The sequence below is a fragment of the Microcaecilia unicolor genome, chromosome 5, assembly GCF_901765095.1.
Source record: "Microcaecilia unicolor chromosome 5, aMicUni1.1, whole genome shotgun sequence".
Lineage (NCBI taxonomy): Eukaryota > Metazoa > Chordata > Amphibia > Gymnophiona > Siphonopidae > Microcaecilia > Microcaecilia unicolor.
This window is the reverse complement of record NC_044035.1, coordinates 274,994,343-275,009,813: the sequence shown is the minus strand read 5'-3', so window position 1 is coordinate 275,009,813 and position 15,471 is coordinate 274,994,343. Positions and strand designations below refer to the sequence as shown.

The window sequence follows — 15,471 nt, the reverse complement described above, 5'->3', positions numbered from 1 at the left end:
CCCTTCCCTACATCCCCCTCCTCTTCCTCCCAGAAGTCCAGCAGCTATCTCCTTTCTCTCCAGCCCCTCCTCCTCTTCCTCCCACATCCAGCAGTTCTCTCCCTTCCCTCCAGCCCCCTCCTCCTCTTCCTCCCACATCCAGCAGTTCTCTCCTTTCCTCTAAGCCCCCTCCTCCTCTTCCTCCCACATCCAGCAGTTTTCTCCTTTCCCTCCAGCCCTTTTCTCTTCTTCCCACATCCAGCAGTTCTCTCCCTTCCCTTCCAGCCCCCTCCTCCTCTTCCTCCCACATCCAGCAGCTCTCTTCCTTTCCTCCAGCCCCCTCATCCTCCTATTTCTCCCAGGTCCAGCAGCTCTCCTGCCCTTACCTCCAGCCTCCCTCCCCTTCCTCCCATGTCCAGCAGCTCTCTCTCTTTTCAATCCAGTCCCCCTCCTTCTCTTCCTTGTTTTTAAAAAGGCTGCTCTTTTTACTACTACTCCAAATTATTATGTACCAGCCACCCACAATTTAGACAGAGATAAAAGACTACGTGGGCCGGCATATGAGAAAAGCAATTCTTTAATTTCTTTATCAAGAGAAATTTACAATTACAAATGCTAGTTTCTCATGTGGAGAGGAGGGGACACTAACATGTGGTCTGTCTCTACTCTCCCACCTAATGCTCTGGTCCAATTGTTTATATACCTTTTGTGTTAAGCAAGGCTTCACATTACTTGAGGACTTATCTTCCTGAGAGATCATTCTGTTCTCTATTCTCATCATCTATCTTCCTTCACGTTACTAAATCTCATTCTTCTGTTCATTCATAATTGCACCTTTCCCATGCCAGCTTGCACATAGGAATGTCTTATCAGATCAGGGGTCTCTGGTCCACATACTTCTCAGCTTTTTTGCCCTGTTTCAAAGTGCCCTTTCACTCTGCTTCAGAGTGCCCAATTGTGCTCATTATTTACATCCTCCAAAAAGTCCAGCAGCTCTCTCCCTTCCCTTCAGCCTCTCCTTCTCTTCTCCCACAGATAGCCGTTCTCTTCCTTCCCTCCAGCCCCCTCTTCCTCCCATGTCCAGCACCTCTCTCCCTTCAATCCAGCCACCTCCTTCTCTTCCTCCCAGAAGTCTAGCAACTACCTTCCATTCCTTCAGCCCCCCTCTTCCTCCCACATTGAGCAGCTCTCTCTTTTTCCTCCATTCCCTTGCTGTCTTTCCTCCCGCTGGTCCAGCTGTCCGGGATCATTGCCTCTTCCTGCCTGCCACTGCAGCTTTCATTTTTGGCTGTTGCCAGCAGCGATTCACAAAGGCACTTCAGGGCCTTCCCTCTGCCACATCCGGCCATCTCTGATGCAACTTCCTGTTTATTCAAGTGCCGGATGAGGCAGAGGGAAGGTCCTGAAGTGTCTGTGTGAATCACTGACAGCAACAGCCTGAAAATGAAAGCTGCAGGCACCGTGGCAGTGGTGGAGCATGGGGGAGCAGGAAGAGACAACGATCCCAGATGGCCAGACCTGCGGGAGGGAAGGCAGCAAGGATTGCTAGATTGGGGATAGGGTGGGTCCGCATGTAAATTTAGCCACAGGTATTTGGCACCACATTTTCGTTGGTGCGAATTGTGGCACCTAAATTTATGCATAACCTCTCTGCTTAAACATTAATTCTATAAACCGTGCCAAATTTTAGGCACAGCTTACAGAATAACTTTCATAGGTTTTTTTCAGCACCAATTTCTTAGGTGCCAATTGTAGAATGCTATGAGTTTTTCACATTCAGCAGACTGGATGGACCATGCAGGTCTTTATCTGTCAACATCTACAATGTTACTATGTAAAACTGTGCTATTTCTACAGAACTCACTCAAACACATTCAAGTTGAAACATACATAGAAACATAGAAATATGACGGCAGATAAGGGCCACGTGGCCCATCCAATCTACCTATCCTCAGTAACCACTAACTCTTCCTTTCCTAAGGGATACCACATGCCTGCCCCACACTTTCTTAAATTCTGACACAGTCCTTGTGTCTCCATGACCCCCACTGGGAGGCCATTCCACACATCCACCACCCTTTCTGTGAAAAAGTATTTTTTTAGATTCCTCCTAAGCCTATTTCCTCTTAACTTCATCGTATGTTCCCTCATACCTGAGTCTTCCTTTATTTTAAAAAGGCTTTATCATATTCCCTCTCTCCTAAATCTCTTCCAGCATAAACATGTTGAGGTTCCTAAGCCTGTCCCTGTATGTTTTATGACTGAGACAATTAACAATTTTGTAGCCCTCTGGACCTACTCCATTCTGTTTATATCTTTGTGTAGCTGTGGTCTCCAGAATTGCACACAGTACTGTAAGTGGGGCCTCACCAGAGACTTATACAAGGGCACTATCACCTCTTTTTTCCTGATGGTCATCTCTCTCCTTATGCAGCCAAGCATCCTGCTGGCTTTGACCGTCTCTTTTTCTACCTATTTGGAGATCTTAAGCTCATCAGACACAATTACCCCCAAATCCCGCTCTTCTTTCGTACACAGAAGCAGTTCACCTCCTAAATTGTACCACTCCCTTGGATCCTTGTAACCCAAGTGCATGACCCTGTATTTCTTATCATTAAATCTTAGTTGCCAATCATCAGACCATTCTTCAAGCTTTGCCAGATCCTTTCTCATGCCATCCACACCCTCCGAGGTGTACACCCTATTACAGAGTTTGGTATCATCCACAAAAAGACAAACCTTACCAGACAGCACTTCCACAATATCACTCACAAAGATGTTAAAAAGAGCCGGCCCGAGGACTGACCCCTGCGATACACCACTGATAACATCCTTCTCCTCAGAGCAAGCTCCATTTACCACTACCCTCTGTCTCCTTCCATTTAAACAATTTTTAACCCAGTCACTTTAGGTTCCATACCAAGGGCATTCAGTTTAGTCTTTTCCATTTATACTGAAGTCAAAATTTATGTCAAACTGCTCCACAAACATACTAACTGAGGTAAGCAAAGCAATTTATTTTTCTTCTACAGAAATTATAAAGATTTCAGTGGATTGGGGGCCTTGACTATGTGCAAGAAGAATTTCTCATTGCTGATATCCTTGAACTGACTTGCTCCTTGCTGCCTGTTAAGCAGTAAATCTCCGCAGCACCAGCAGGTGCAACCATTAACAGCTCTATGTCTTCCCAGCCAATGTTTATCCATCCTATTTATTCCAATCACAGTCACAGCACTGAATCAGGCAAGTACCACAGACAGATATTAAAAAATAGTGCTTTTCCATTCATTTCAAATGACCTTTTAATCTACATGGAAATTTGAATTGTATGAAAATGCATCATTTTGTCAGAGACAGAGGGAGAGAGAAAGAGCAGGTTCCAAGAGGTCACAGTAGGAAGGTTAGCCTTTAATCTCCCACAAGCAAATTTAAGGAAATGTGGCACTTGTAAAGATATATGGATAGGGAAGAAATGATCATTCCTTATCATAATAATAAAGGCAAAAACAAAGAAAAAGCAATACTCATTTGCTGAAAACAAGACTCCAGCAGCCTGATTCTCTCTGGCCTGTCACTTATGAATTATTCAGCATAAAACATGTTTTCAAACATGTGAAGGGTAATTCTGTAACGGGGGTCCTTACATTTTCAAGCCACTTATGACATAACATTACAGAACACTAGCACTTTCGCGGGTAAGTGGAGGAGTGGCCTAGTGGTTAGTGTGGTGGACTTTGGTCCTGGGGAACTGGGTTCAATTCCCACTGCAGGCACAGGCAGCTCCTTGTGACTCTGGGCAAGTCACTTAACCCTCCATTGCCCCAGGGACAAATAAGTACCTGCCTATAATATGTAAGCCGCATTGAACCTGCTATGAGCGGGAAAGCGCGGGGTACAAATGTAACAAAAAAAAAAAGTGGTAGTAGAGCCCCTAAGGAGGAGATTCTATATATGGCGCCTAAAAAGTTGGCACTGAAATCAGTGCTGACTAGGCGTATTCTATAATCGGCACCTAGATTTAGGCGCCGATTATAGAATAAGCTTAGTTGATATTTAAGCACCTAAATCTGCACGCATCCACTTATACAAACTAAAACATGGAGTAAATCCTGGCACGTACATTTAGGCGCACTGGGCCATACTCTATAACTAGGCATCTAAATTTCAGAATGCCCACAAAATGCCCATTTCTCTGCCCATAACCATGCCCCTTGTTGCCTGCATGCTTTAGAAGTTCAGCGCACATCATTACAAAATACTCTTAACGAGTTGTGCGCCTAAATTCTAATTAGTGCCAATTAGTACTCATTATTGCTTGTTGAGTGCTGTTATAAGTGCTCATTAGCTTGTTAAGCCAATTAAGTTATGTGCAGTGTTATAGAATCCACACCGATTTTTGGCACCTAAATATAAGCGCACTATATAGAATCTGAGGGTAAGCGCTCTTCTACAATGGTGCACAGAAGTGGCATAGAACGTCAATGCAAGGGGATGTACAGTGGGGGAAATAAGTATTTGATCCCTTGCTGATTTTGTAAGTTTGCCCACTGACAAAGACATGAGCAGCCCATAATTGAAGGGTAGGTTATTGGTAACAGTGAGAGATAGCACATCACAAATTAAATCCGGAAAATCACATTGTGGAAAGTATATGAATTTATTTGCATTCTGCAGAGGGAAATAAGTATTTGATCCCCCACCAACCAGTAAGAGATCTGGCCCCTACAGACCAGGTAGATGCTCCAAATCAACTCGTTACCTGCATGACAGACAGCTGTCGGCAATGGTCACCTGTATGAAAGACACCTGTCCACAGACTCAGTGAATCAGTCAGACTCTAACCTCTACAAAATGGCCAAGAGCAAGGAGCTGTCTAAGGATGTCAGGGACAAGATCATACACCTGCACAAGGCTGGAATGGGCTACAAAACCATCAGTAAGACGCTGGGCGAGAAGGAGACAACTGTTGGTGCCATAGTAAGAAAATGGAAGAAGTACAAAATGACTGTCAATCGACAAAGATCTGGGGCTCCACGCAAAATCTCACCTCGTGGGGTATCCTTGATCATGAGGAAGGTTAGAAATCAGCCTACAACTACAAGGGGAGAACTTGTCAATGATCTCAAGGCAGCTGGGACCACTGTCACCACGAAAACCATTGGTAACACATTACGACATAACGGATTGCAATCCTGCAGTGCCCGCAAGGTCCCCCTGCTCCGGAAGGCACATGTGACGGCCCGTCTGAAGTTTGCCAGTGAACACCTGGATGATGCCGAGAGTGATTGGGAGAAGGTGCTGTGGTCAGATGAGACAAAAATTGAGCTCTTTGGCATGAACTCAACTCGCCGTGTTTGGAGGAAGAGAAATGCTGCCTATGACCCAAAGAACACCGTCCCCACTGTCAAGCATGGAGGTGGAAATGTTATGTTTTGGGGGTGTTTCTCTGCTAAGGGCACAGGACTACTTCACCGCATCAATGGGAGAATGGATGGGGCCATGTACCGTACAATTCTGAGTGACAACCTCCTTCCCTCCGCCAGGGCCTTAAAAATGGGTCGTGGCTGGGTCTTCCAGCACGACAATGACCCAAAACATACAGCCAAGGCAACAAAGGAGTGGCTCAGGAAGAAGCACATTAGGGTCATGGAGTGGCCTAGCCAGTCACCAGACCTTAATCCCATTGAAAACTTATGGAGGGAGCTGAAGCTGCGAGTTGCCAAGCGACAGTCCAGAACTCTTAATGATTTAGAGATGATCTGCAAAGAGGAGTGGACCAAAATTCCTCCTGACATGTGTGCAAACCTCATCATCAACTACAGAAGACGTCTGACCGCTGTGCTTGCCAACAAGGGTTTTGCCACCAAGTATTAGGTCTTGTTTGCCAGAGGGATTAAATACTTATTTCCCTCTGCAGAATGCAAATAAATTCATATACTTTCCACAATGTGATTTTCCGGATTTAATTTGTGATGTGCTATCTCTCACTGTTACCAATAACCTACCCTTCAATTATGGGCTGCTCATGTCTTTGTCAGTGGGCAAACTTACAAAATCAGCAAGGGATCAAATACTTATTTCCACCACTGTATGCATGGTGTAAATTATGTACACCCTTGCCGCATTTACATGACAGTAGTTATGCCACGTAGTGCAACTACAGATGCATACATTTTAGGCACACTGATGCCATATTATGCTAGATTTCTACAACAGAATCTGGGAACTCAGAAGTCATTATAGAATAAGCCCTCACTGCGCAGCACTGGGGTGCCTAAATAGAAGCTCCCGTTTATAGAATTGTCTCCTTAGAGTCTGAGAAGGTACTGAGCTGTGATATAATTTCATATCTTAATGCAGTTTAATTTACTGCGGGAGTAATGAAGCTGTGGTAACTCAGGGCTCCTTTTACTAAGCGGCGGTAAGCCCAATGCGGGCTTACCGCTCGCTATACAGGAAGTCCCGCAGGTCTACTGCAGCAGCCTGGTAGTACTTCCCACTTCTAGCATGCAGTCATTTCCGGCGCTACAAAAATTTATTTATTTTTGTAGCACTGGAGTGTACCCAGAGTTAATTGGGCAGTGCTGTGAGCTGCCCGGTTACTGCCAGGTTAACGTGGGAGTCCTTACCACCACCTCCTCAATGGGTGGTGGTAAGGACTCCCCTCCCCCGAAATGGCCATGCGGCAAGTGCTTTACTTGTCGCATGGCCATTTCCTGTAGGAAAATGAGACTTCCCTTTTACCAGCTGCGGTAAAAGAGTGCCTCGGTGCACGTGTAAGACATGCACCAATGCCAGCACCGGCCCCCTTTTGCCACAGCTTGGTAAAAGGGGCCCTCATTACCACAAGTTAACTCCCATAATAAATGAGCAAAATAGTTTACAATCAACCTCACAAGCTGCATTATTATTTTCCCCAGTAGCCTTTTTAAAGGGGCTTTTGAGAAAGTTCTACGTCCCTTTGGATCACATCACCACCTCCCAAAGACATCTGAAGACCTCCCAACCAAGAGACCACCAAAACCCATTGAAAGCACTCCCCCACCCTCCCCTCAGTAGTCTCCTTCCCAGGCCTAGCAATCCTTTGTCAATCCTGCTTCCTCCCATGCCAGGTCAAAATGGCACTGGCTGAACCCTAGTGGAAGTACCACTGAAGGTTTCCAATGGTACCATTTTAAAACTGGCCTCAGAGGGGGACAGAAGTAACTGGGAATTGCTTCTGTCTCTTAAGCCTAGGTCACCAAGGATTTCAGAGGTGGGCCAAGAAGGAGTGGGCTAAGGGGGGATAGGGGCATGCCTTCAAGTGTTTGGATGTGTTATAGGTGGACCTGGAGATGCTTAATGGGGGTGGAGGGTTTGATCTAGGGGGGTGCCTAGAAATGTCTTGAGTGGTGGGGGGTTTGGTCTAGAACTTTCACAACAGTCACTTTAAGAAAGGCTCCCCAGGAGATTCAGACCACATATTAGCAAACTGAAGCTCCCGGGCAGAAAAAAAAATACCAGTTTCGAGCTAGTGTTATTTTTCCATGAATAATGCAGCCTGCAATGAAGTACATCAACATGCTTTACAGTAGAATAATGCACAATTTTGTTGTTTAACAGATGTTAAGAAGTAAATATTATGCATTATTCCCTTAATATATGTTACTAACTACCCCCCTTATTGTGCACAAATCTGTAATGGAACTGAAACAGTGAATCTGTTCATACAAAAACAGGTTTAATAGTGAAAATTCATTAGTAAGTAGAACATGAACAGATTGAATAGGGCTAAGCTGCAACTAGCTCGACAGCACTGAATGACACCTACACCTTTTCCATTAGTACCTTTTGGAAACAAAGGATCAGATGTAATAAAGAAGAAACAGAAAATATAGTTCCTCCCTATTGTTTAATATTGCAGGTTCACAGAGACAAAAATAGAATAGATGAGAAATAATCTATTGTTAATGGTTGAAAATGTAGTACTGCGACTTTCTGTGGTTTGTATTATGTAATATGTATTATTTGGTACAGATGAATTGAGTGTGTATACTGTAGTAATCATGCATTTGTAGCTGTGGTATATGTACTTTTAAATGCGTATATATTCTTCACATAGACAAAAAAAAATGGAAAGAGCCCTTTAGAATATCAGAAACATATTTAGGTACAAAAACTTTGATTGTGATCCCACTGCAGACAGAGAAAGTAACTAAATATATTATGTAAACCGCTTGTAATACCCTGAGCGAGGGTTGAGAGTGGGCCAGACAACAGGATATAAGCAAAAATAAGTATTTCTTTATCTGAGTCCTGAGGCCTGTTACTTCACAGGGCCAGGAACATAAGTTGGAAAGCCTTCCTGCATTCAAGCATGTCTCTGGCCACACTACCCAAACATAGTCTGTGGCTGGTGGGGCTGCTAACGCCCAAACACAGCCTGTAAGTTCTTGGTTCTTCTCCAAGTCCCAGGTCTGGCTAGAGCCAGACCTCAAAACACAACTTGCAAACCTCAGTCAAATAGCAAAAGTGGCTTACCTCAGCCAGGTCACGATCACTGCACATCAGCAAGGGAACCCTTACACTATTGGTCAGCTTCTCTCCTCCTAGGGCCTCTCTATCAGGACGTCCCTGACCTATTCAGCTTCAGGGCTTTTAGCTGAATCAGAGGGGTAGGGCATCTGAGCCCTACCCCTCTGACTCAGCAACTGCCTTAGCCTCAGCTGCAAGGATGCTGAACTGCATCATCTGTGAGGGAGTGCGCCTTCATTATACTATCCACTCCCTCACACCACTTTTGGTGTACCACAGAAAGGTGGCATATCAAATGCATTATCCCATACACTTACCCCTTTCCACAATCAAGAAAATAAGAAAGAATTTAAGCTTTCAAAATGCCCATGAGATGGTGAAGGCCAAAAAAAAAAAAAAGTGCAACGTATGGCCACAACTTATTTGAGGAAAAAACATCCTTACTGCCAATCATTATTTCCTACTTTGGTAAATCAATCTTCCCTATTTTCTGAAGAGAACAATGCTACATTTATGGTGGCTTAGTTCCTGGTTAATGACTGATGCAACTTTGATACCAATTCACAGAAAAAGATGAGGCCAACGAGGTAAAATACTGTAAATGGGTTTAAGGAGAAAAGGTATATGGAAATATAACAGTCATAGTGCTGGAGAGTTAGAAACAGGGGAAAGGGGAGAACAGGTGAAGGGAGGGAAGGAGGAGAGTGAAAAAAGGACAGAGGTGAACAGAGGAAAGTGCAGGTAGAAACTGAGGTAGGAAGCTAGACAACACCAAATTGGATTGTTTTGATGATCCAGGAGTGAAAGATTATGAAAAGACAGGCTGGTATACCCAGAAACAAAGTCCTGGGAATATTTACTCACTGCAGATATTCTATAAGGCTCATTTTATATAGAATGAAGAACATTTGTCAATCCCATGTCCAAGGTGGGGGGAGGTGACTAAGGAATTTAGAGGCCCTTTTATCAAGCAGTGCTAAAATGAGGCCTGCAACAGCCCCAATGCAGGTGTTTCCCATGTGCTGATGCCACTTTTAGCACTGACGGTAAAAGGCACATTTTTCTCTTTGTCCAACAATGGCCACACACTAATTTTCCCATTACCGTATGAGCCCCTACTGCCACTTACTTTATAGACGGTAAGGACACATGTGCAAACCATGCACTAATCAATTAGCGTACATCGATGTAACTACATTAACCAATTAGTGCAGTACATGCGGGATAGGGCCATTCTGGACTTAGTGATTACTAAAGAGCAGCGTGTTTCTGGTGTTATAGTAGGTGATCATCTGGCATCCAGTGATCACTAGACAGTGTGGTTTAATATTAAGATAAGTGTGGAGAGGGTTCATTCAAAAGTGAAGGTTCTAGACTTCAAAAAAACCCCTAACTGTTCAGATGGGGGATTGCCTCAAGGAACAGTGGTCTGGATGGGAACATCTGGAAGAAGCTGGAAAGCAGTGGGCAAAACTGAAAGGAGTTAAAAGGGCAACAAAACTTTTTGTAAGGAAAGTAAATAAAAGTACGAGGAAAAGGAGGTCATTTTTGCTCTCAATAGTAGCTGAAAACAAAAGGGAAAAGTGGTTAGCCTTTATAAACTGCAAGAGTTTGCAGAAGAGAAGAAAGATGACAATATCTGGAAAAGATAAGAGAAGCTGGTAGAGTAGTCACGAAAGCAAATAGCCAATACAGTAAAATGGAGGGGTAAGACATTCTTTAGATATTTTAGTGATAGAATGAAGTGCAAAAGTAGAATTCTGAGACTCAAAGTTGAAGGGGAGGCCTACGTAGAAGATGATAAAGATAAGGTGGAATTGCTTAACAAATAATTCTGTTCTGTGTTCACAGCTGAAGGGCCAGGAGTGGGACCACAGAAGACAGACTCAAAGAGGAATGGAGGGGTGGTAGTCCCTGAATGATTTTCAGAGGACTGTGTTCATGAGGAGTTGGCTAAACTAAATGTGGATAAAGCAATGGGGCTGGATAGCTTACATCCAAGGGTACTGAAGAAACTTAAGAAAGTTTTGGCGACTCCACTGGCTGATTTTTTCAAAGCTTCTAAAGAGTCGGAAGAGCAGATGTGGTCCCTCTCCACAAAAGCAGAAGTAAGGAAGAGGTTGGGAACTACAGGCCACTAAGTCGGACCTTCTGTAGTAAGTAAATTAATGGAAACACTTTTAAAACAGAGAATAGATTGCAATAGATTACAGGACCTGATACCTGAGGCAACATGGTTTCACTAGAAGCAGGTCTTGTCAGATAAATCTGATTAATTGAATTGGTGATGAAAGAAATAGATTGAGGGAGAGTGCTAGATGTCATGTATTAGATTTTAGTAAAGCCATTGACACTGTTCTACATAGACGACTAATAAATAAACTGAGTGCCCTCGGTATGGGCCCTGAACTGACTGATTGGGTTAGGAACTATTTGAGTTGAAGGCAACAGAGTGTAGTGGTAAATGGAGCTCATTCTGAGGAAAAGAATGTTACCAGTGGTGTGCCACAAGATTCAGTTCTAGGGCGGGTTCTTTTTCACATTTTTGTAAGCGATATTGCTGAAGGGCTATCTGGTAGGTTTGCCTCTTTGTAGATACCAAAATCTATAATAGACACCCCTGATGGTGTGGATAACATGAGGAAGGACATAGCAAAACAAAAGGAATGGTCAGGATTTGGGCAGCTAAGATTTAATGCTAAAAAAATGCAGAGTCATGCATTTGGGCTGCAAAAACCTAAGAGAACTATACAGTTCAGAGAGAGAAGAACTTTTTTGCACAACAGAGGAGCGAGACTTGGATATGATCGTATGTGATACATTTTAAGGTGGCCAAACAAGTAGAAAAGGCAACGGCGAAAAGAAGGATGCTTGGGTATATAGGATGAGGAATGACCAGTAGGAAAAAGGAGGTGATGATGCCCTGTATAAGACTTTATTGAGACCTCATTTAAAATATTGTGTACAATTCTAGAAACTGCATCTTCAAAAAGATATAAACGGTGGCTACTAAAATGGTCTGTGGTCTTCATCATAAAGTGTATGGGGACAGACGTAAAGATCTAATTAAATATACTTTGGAAGAAAGGCGGGAGGAGGGAGATATGATAGAGATATCTATGTGGCATAAACGCACAGAAGGCAAGTCTCTTTCAATTGAAAGGAAGCTCTAGAACAAGGGGACATAGGATGAAGGTGAAAGGGATAGACTCAGAAGTAAACCTGATGTTCAAAACACAACAACTACAAGTCTACCAACCAAAAAGACTATTAAGATCAGAATCCAATGGACTCCTAGTTATCCCGTATCACCTTGTCCGTTTAGAGGAATTTAGTTGCAGGATTTTTTTATACTGCTGGACCTACATTATGGAAGAAGTTACCCATGAGAATCAGAAATATCACCAACTTCAAAGAATTCAAAAGAGAACTTAAAACATTACTGTTTTTACATGTCTACAGCTGGGGAGAAACCTGAGTATCTATCACTAAATGTTCAATGTAAGATACACGGAACTGCATTTTGTTCCAACACATTCCTGTAATTTTCCTACAATGTTCATATACTGAATTATGTATACTGTATTATGTCTTCTGTTTTACTATGAATGTTCTTACTGAAATCCACTTAGAATGATGGATAATGTGGAATATATGTTTTTATATTAATAATAATAATAATTGTGTGTGCAGTTACAGAATACCTACAGTTGTGCATGTAAATTAATTGAGAACTTAACCAGTTAGCAGAGATTTTCAGGCCGCTAACTGGCTAAGTAACTGCATCAAGTTAAGACAGCAAAAAGGCTGCCCTAACAATGCGCACAATTTAACTGAGCACCTGTCTGAATATCAGCTGGTTAATTTCCGGGTGACCACTGATACCTGGATATTCAATGCCGGGTAGCTGTGCATGCCCTAGGATTGAAGATCTGGGGTAAGGTCAACCCACGGCTGTGAGAGGCTCCAATGCCACTTACCACCTTGAGCTGAATCTCTGGTGGTTAGCTGCTAATTGGCACTAACAGTCAATTATTGGAGATAATTGGCACTAATTTAAGCTGTACTTAGGGGTCCCTTTACTAAGGTGAACTGAAAAATGGCCTGCACTGCTGTAGACATATGTATTGGACGTGCGCAGGTCCATTTTTCAGCGCACCTTGCAAAAAGGGCCTTTTTTGGGGGGGGGGGCAAAAATGGACATGCGGCAAAATGAAAATTGGCGCGTGTCCATTTTGGTCCTGAGACCTTACTGCCACCCATTGACTTAGCGGTAAGGTCTCACGCATTAACAGTGCAATAATCATCAGTGCACGTACAATGCCAATTACTGCCCAATTAGTGCAACACCAGAAAATAAAAAAAATATTTTCCAGCATGTGTAGCGGGCACGCGTCAAAAATGAAATTACCGCCTGTGCCACGCAGGAGCCGGGCGGTAGTTCAAAATTGATGCATGTACGATGCACATACCTGCCTACGTGGCTTAGTAAAAGGGCTCCTCTGTCAGTGTTCTAGAACCTTAGTGCTCAAATTCTATAGGCCACAACTGCAAGGGGATGTGGATATGGGAGGGGCATGGGTGGGTCATGGGAGTGCCTAAAACGTAGGCAGTAAGGACTAGATTATATATATCAGGCCTAAAAAATTGGTGCTGAAACAAAATACGCCTAGGCATATTCTATAATGTACACCTAAATTTAGGAATACTTTATAGAATGTCTAAATTTCCATGTGCTTTATAGAATAAACTGAGCACCCGTCTGTGCGACTAAATTTAGTCGTGGGCAGTTACGCCAAGTAAAACTTGGTGTAAATGCCTATGCCTAAATTAGGAGCGGACTGGGTGTATTCTATAACCATGTGCATAGAATTTAGAAACGTCCATGACCCGCCCAATTCACGCCCGTGGCCATGCCCCTTTTCCACTATACAACTTAGGATTTACGCGCATCCTGTTATAGAATGTGCTTAGACATTTCTGTGTGTAAATTCTAATTAGTACCAAATGATATCAATAATTTGTTAATTGGCAATTATCGTTGCTGATTGGCTTGTCAACTAATTACGTTTTACGCACAAATCCAGAATATAACTGGATTTGCGCACACAACTTAAATCGTGCTATATAGAATTCAGGGTAAAGTCACAGAATACTGACAATTGTCTTCTATCACCCAAATTTTATAAAAGTTACAAAATATTGCGTGCGCAAATTTGGGCATGAACCCAATTTGAATGCACAATTAAATTGAATAATAAGCCAATTAGCACTAATAATTGAACACTAGCAATTGTAACATAAATTTACGTAGCTGGATCTACGCATACATTTTACTCATGCACCCAAAATGGGGCGTGGCCATAGGAGAGCACAGGGTGTTCTTTTAATTTACTCACGTTGTTATAAAATAAATGGGGTCCATGCCCAGGGATTTACATCAAGGTTTCATTAGTGTAAATGGTCATGCTTAAATGTAGTCAGGGTTCCTGGCGCTAAGCAATCTTCTATATATCGTGTCTAGCTTTAAGCACTATTTATAGAATAGTGCTAAGCAATATTTTTTTGGTGCCAATTTTTTTAGGTGCTATTAATTGAATTAAGTCATATGTATAAAGAGTAAATGCTTTAAGAAAAGTGTTTCCTCTTTATACATATAATTCAATTAATAGCACACTCTTCCTGATAGTAAGAGCACTAATGAACCACCACACGTGTGTACTATCAGAAAAGAGTGCAGCTCTAACAGTGCACCCTCTTTCCACATACTGGGAACTAGTGTGTCCTCTTTAAGATGAGTGTGCACTTTTCTCAGTGAATAACATTCTTTTGCAAATGACAACCCATCCCTAATTATTTATCAAAGCTTGAAAAAGTTATCCCACACACAGTCACATATAATAACATATGCAAACTGCCTTGAACTCTATTGAACTGTGTTATAGTTTTGCTCATATGGAGGTTTTTAAAGAGTGTTACAACCTGTTGCATCTATGATTTACAAAGCTTCCCTAAGTTTTTTATGATTCACACTAATCAATTTAAACAATTTTTCTCACCATCAGTAACTTCCAGCTGAGCCTTTGCCAAAATGCTTCCTGCAACCGTCAAGGCCTGACAGATGTAATAACCAGTGTCAGTCCGCTGAATGTTGGTAATAGTAAGGTCTCCAGTTGGTGATACAGAATACCTGCTGCTGGGTTGGAGAGGCTGATTTGGGAAAAGCAGATTCTGAGGAAACAAATCAGATCAGAGTATCAGTGCCAGAGATCACTTGAGCTGTATATACTGTGCACTATAATCAACTGTCAAAGCAACAATCCTCAGGCAGAACACCTTAGCTTAAGAAAAAAAATCAATAGCTGTATTTTTTAAAAAGGGCAGGCCTACAAGCCACTTTTCAAAGGAAAACTCTTAAAGAGGGGAAACAATTTTCAGATGGATTTTTCACGGGTGAACATGAATTTACCCACAAATATTCCCTTTAAAATTGTCTTCCAAAGTGAATGAACAGCATATATAAGAACCATACCGGGTCAGACCAATTTTCTATTGAATTCAACATTCTGGATGGCATTTTGTTAAATTTTGAGCCTTTCAAGCAGGGGCGTAGCCAGACTACAGATTTTGGGTGGGCCTAGGCAAGAAGTGGGTGGGCACCAAGTGTTCTTCCCCCCCCCCCCCCCCCAAAAAAAAAATATCTCAGCAGGTGGGAAAATGCTTCTTCCCACCTTTTCAGTCTGTAGCAGGCATGTGCAGAAAACAGAGCATGAGCAGGTGCCGGTATCATGGAGAGTACTGTTTTCGTTACCATCAAAGGGAAGTCTTCAGTTGGCTGAGCTTGGGATCCCCACCAGCTATCACCAAATGTGTGCTACTGTTGGGTGGGCCTGACCCCTAAGTTGGTGGGCCCTGGCCCACCCAGGCCCACCTGTGGCTACGACACTGCTTTCAAGGCCAGAAAAATATCTACTGTAC

At 42.8% G+C, this 15,471-nt stretch overlaps 1 protein-coding gene across 9 annotated transcripts in view; it reads right to left on the bottom strand.

Annotated features, from left to right (window-relative positions):
• ROBO2 (roundabout guidance receptor 2) overlaps positions 1 to 15,471 on the bottom strand; it is an 888,662-nt gene that overhangs the window by 198,174 nt on the left and 675,017 nt on the right. For all 9 annotated transcript variants that reach the window (XM_030204228.1, XM_030204231.1, XM_030204229.1 and 6 more), the window contains one exon: positions 14,553 to 14,724. In XM_030204228.1, coding sequence (XP_030060088.1) covers positions 14,553 to 14,724 — 172 coding nt within the window. The remainder of the gene's footprint in view (positions 1 to 14,552; positions 14,725 to 15,471) is intronic.